At 30.8% G+C, this 4441-nt stretch overlaps 1 protein-coding gene across 1 annotated transcript; it reads left to right on the forward strand.

Annotated features, from left to right (window-relative positions):
• The first annotated feature begins 1678 nt into the window (after positions 1–1678).
• Positions 1679–3666, forward strand: LOC136224085 (transcription factor RAX2-like). The gene is made up of 3 exons (XM_066012334.1): positions 1679–1926; positions 2049–2178; positions 2586–3666. Exons 1-3 carry the CDS (start codon positions 1791–1793, stop codon positions 3367–3369), a joined length of 1050 nt encoding a protein of 349 aa, XP_065868406.1. The 5' UTR covers positions 1679–1790; the 3' UTR covers positions 3370–3666.
• The last annotated feature ends 775 nt before the right edge of the window (positions 3667–4441 follow it).

Here is a 4441-nt window from a genome sequence, read left to right on the forward strand (position 1 = left end):
AACACCGTCCCTATTTCCTCAAGTCGGTCGGTATATCTTAGTGAATTACATGCGTATGTCATGGTTAAAGTTCGAACAAGGATCATGTAAGTCCTTTTTCTTCCACAAAAGTGAGTACCCCTTAGGAAACACCCCAAGGATCACCATGTACACAGAGGCCCAACAGAGCTAAGCCCAACAGATGTTGACAAATCAAATGAATTGCTAAATGAGATATTCACACACGGATAAAAAAATCCCTAACTTGTTTTGCCATGTCAACTTGCTAATCTTCCAAGTCAACGATTCAAAGTAAGAAAAATACGATAAATTATTAGAAGCATCCGGTCCTTCATGTAAAATGCAGAACTTCTCCTATATATTTTGCTATGTGTAGTATGGACTTACACATACTATAAGAGATCACTATTTTTTTTTTATTAAGTCGAGCCATAATATATGTATCCAAATGTGAATTGGGGTCTTCCAAATGACATGAAATAAGAGGTGATTAATATAAGAACTCAAAAAAATACAAAGTTAGGGTGTCAAACAATAAGAGATGCAAAATTTCAGTGTGAATTTAGATACTAAACCCATTGATTAAATTTCTTTTTTTTTTGTTTTGTTAACCATGTCAAGCATACAATTTCTTTTACAAAAAAAGAAACACATCACATTTTTCTACTTTCAAATTCACAAACCCATATAGATATATCTGTACCTTTCCCTCTCTCTTTTTTTTCGTGAATGAGATTGAAAATTGTTTTGAACACACCTAAAATTGTAAAAGTAATTGAACATTCTAGTTTCGATTTAAGGTTGTATATCAGACAATTAATGAGAGTTATTTCTGAAAAGAAATAAAGCCATTGTCAAGAATTTTTCCTTCATATGCATATTAATTACTTCAATAAATACAAAACTGTCCATATATATCCCTTTCCCTTTTATTTTTCTATCAGGTGAGCCAAAAACGAAAAATTATTTTAAATATCCCTAATAAAATGGATCGCAATCTTAATTTTCTAAGTTTATATAGATAATTTTATCAAGTATAAGTTAACATATTCACGAAATATTGAACTTTTGGCAAAATTCATAATATTTAGCAAGTTTTATTTTATATATTTATATACATCCATTGCATTATTATGAGAAAATTAAATACTTACAGGATCAATAATTGTAAGTCTCATTAGTTGTGTAAAAGAGGAATAGTATATGAAAAACTAAGAAAAAATGACATGTGCAATATAGCATTTAAGTATTTGTTAAAGAAACAAAACAACAAAGTCGAAGACAGTTAGTTATAAATTTATCTACCTATTATATTACTAAGTCTAAGGTTTGGAAAATGTCGTAATTATTAACAAGGCTGTATATGTATCCATCAATTCAAAATTTCTTCTAAAAAGGACTTTGGATCCTTTTAATTAAGGAAAAAGACTAATTAATTAATTAATTAATTAATTATACATGTAATTAACATAAACGAAGATTGAAACATGGAAAGTTCTATTTTGCTTTACTTAATTAATATCTATTAAAAGTTGGAAAATGGATTGAATATGTCTATCATTTGGACTTGTGTACAAATATATTTTTTTTTCTTTCCTTTTGAACAGTAAACCAAGCCAAAGTCTTTGCTATATATATATTTTATATTAAAAGCAAAGTAGGAGACCTTTCCTTTCCTTTCCCTCACCATAAGTTGAAGTAGAAGAAAGTGAAGCCTATTTGGCTATTTGGATATCATTTGCTTGCTTTCTGTGTAGTTTTTGGAGCAGATTCTAGAGATAGAGAGAGAGATGGGTAGAGCTCCTTGTTGTGATAAGGCAAATGTGAAGAAAGGCCCATGGTCTCCTGAAGAAGACTCAAAGCTTAAAGATTACATTGAAAAACATGGAACTGGTGGAAATTGGATTGCTTTGCCTCAGAAAGCAGGTAAAGATCAGATTTCATTTCAAAGTATCTATCTTTTTTTCTGTTTAAGTTTGAAATTTTGATTCTGTTTATGTTTTTCTTAAATGGGTTTCTTTTGTTTTTTTTTTTTTGATTGTTTATAGGGTTAAGAAGATGTGGAAAGAGTTGCAGATTGAGATGGCTGAATTATCTGAGGCCAAATATAAAACATGGTGAATTTTCTGATGAGGAAGATAGGATCATCTGCACCCTATTTGCTAGCATTGGAAGCAGGTACATCAAATAGGGTCTTCATGTCTTTTTCCTGATCCATTTCCCCCAAATTATAGGTTTTTTTCTTTTGTTGCATGCACAATGGATCTAGGATTCACTGTAATAGCTATGTTGCCTCAGACGGACACTTCCACTTAGTAGTGTTTCTGCCTTTCGTGTTCATATCCATTTTCGTGTCCTTGCATCATAGGGGAGAACGTATCAAACTTTAACCTAACAAATTAAAGCTCTACTGAGTTTTCGAGCGATCAATGGGTGCTCAAACCCTTTCGGACTCTCTAGATCCGTCTCGGTGCATGCATGATTATACACAAAACATGAAAACCTACTTGTATACAGCTGTTAATGAGGATTAATTGATTTCTTAATTTTTTTCTTTCTTGTTTGTTGAACATGGAAAACTGCAGATGGTCAATTATAGCAGCTCAGTTACCAGGAAGGACTGACAATGATATAAAGAATTATTGGAACACAAAACTGAAGAAAAAGCTAATGGCTTTAGCACCTCAATCTCAAAGAAAATCAATTCCATTTCCATCTCCACATCCTCCATTACCATCTCATATGTCTCTACTATCACTCTACAAAGATCACTCTTCTTCTTCTTCTTACCCTTATTACAATGCTTCTATGAAACCTAATTTCACTGGATTTGACCCCATTATTTCATCAATCCCATCAAATGTTTTGGTCAATAATAATGTCATATCATCATCATCATCACCATCTTCAGTTTTTCAAACTCAACCAGGTTTGGTGAATCCCATCCAATACTATCATCATCAGTCCAAAGATAATAATCTACTTGTTTTTGGGAGTGAAGCAAGTTGCAGTTCTAATTCAGATGGAAGTTGCAGTCAGATGAGAGAGATCAAGCAAGAAGATCATATGGGATTTCATACTAATTATGGTGTGCATCTTGAAGATAATAACACTCAACAAAAGTTCATGCTAAGCTATGGAGATCAAGAGAATTTGAATCAATGGGTAGGAGGAGGAGGAGGAGGAGGAATTGAGAAGAATGCATCATCATATTTGGGGGAAACACAAACACAAACACAAACAGAAAGTCAATTGGATTATGATCTTGAAGATGTTAAGCAATTGATTAGTAGTACTAATAACAGTTTGATGATTGATGAAAATAACAAGACACAAGAAAAGCAGCTGATGAACTATTATTACTACTAATCATCATGATCATGAAAATATATGAAAAACAAGGAAGATTTGATGGGGTAAGGTTGAAGAAAGAGAAAAGAGAGATGTTATTATTATGAGTTTGAGTTTCATGGGGGTTTGTGTTGTTTTTTTCTGTTCTGAAGAAAATATATGAAAAACATTACTTCTTTTGACAGTACATTGGTTTGTAAAAAATATAATATTAATTTCTGTGCATTTGTTTTTGGGAAACAGATCATAGATAATGATAGTTATGTGTTTTTGTACCAACTCAAACCTCACTCACTCACTCACAGACTTACTTCTAATATCCTCCAATCAAAACAAACTATATGCCATCATCATCATTACAGGTGTTACCATTTTCTTTTTTAGGTTTATGTATCAATAAATTGCTAATTTTAGGATTTATATCATCACTTATTCACAATGATACAAGAATTTAAAACCAATTTAATTGTGAATTAATCCTCAATTTTGAGAAACAAATCCAGGTTTAGAACAATAGTATTGCTACTTAGTTTCATATTTTTAAATTGATTCTTTGCAGAAATATATGGGAAAAAACATTTTGAGGCCATGATATCATTTCGATTTTTGAGCCCTAATTTTTTTTTATTATTTTAATACATTAGATGTGTTACCATTTATTTTATAAATATTTGCTTACTAAATTAGTTGGCTGAACATATAGTTAAATTAAAGGGTTAAGGTGCAAAAATACCCCTAACGTTTTGGGTCAGGAGCAATTTTACACCTAACGTTTAAAATGGTGCAATTTTGCCCCTAACGTTTATAGCCAAGAGCAATTTTACCCCTAACGTTGGTAATTTGGGTCAATTTCAGATATTATTATAAAACACATATATTTTTATTCATTATTTTGCACCAATTTCATATCAATTCATCCTAAAAAAAGAATTTCATGTTTTTTTGTAATTTAATAATAGAATTGGAGATTAATATTTACAAATTCGGTGAATTTTTTGAATTTTTTTATCTAATTCATACAAAAGACAATATATTTTTTTATTTTTTTCACATCCCAGCATATGTTTATGATTTGTTACTGATAAAATGA

Source organism: Euphorbia lathyris, chromosome 3, assembly GCF_963576675.1.
Source record: "Euphorbia lathyris chromosome 3, ddEupLath1.1, whole genome shotgun sequence".
Taxonomy (NCBI): Eukaryota; Viridiplantae; Streptophyta; class Magnoliopsida; order Malpighiales; family Euphorbiaceae; genus Euphorbia; species Euphorbia lathyris.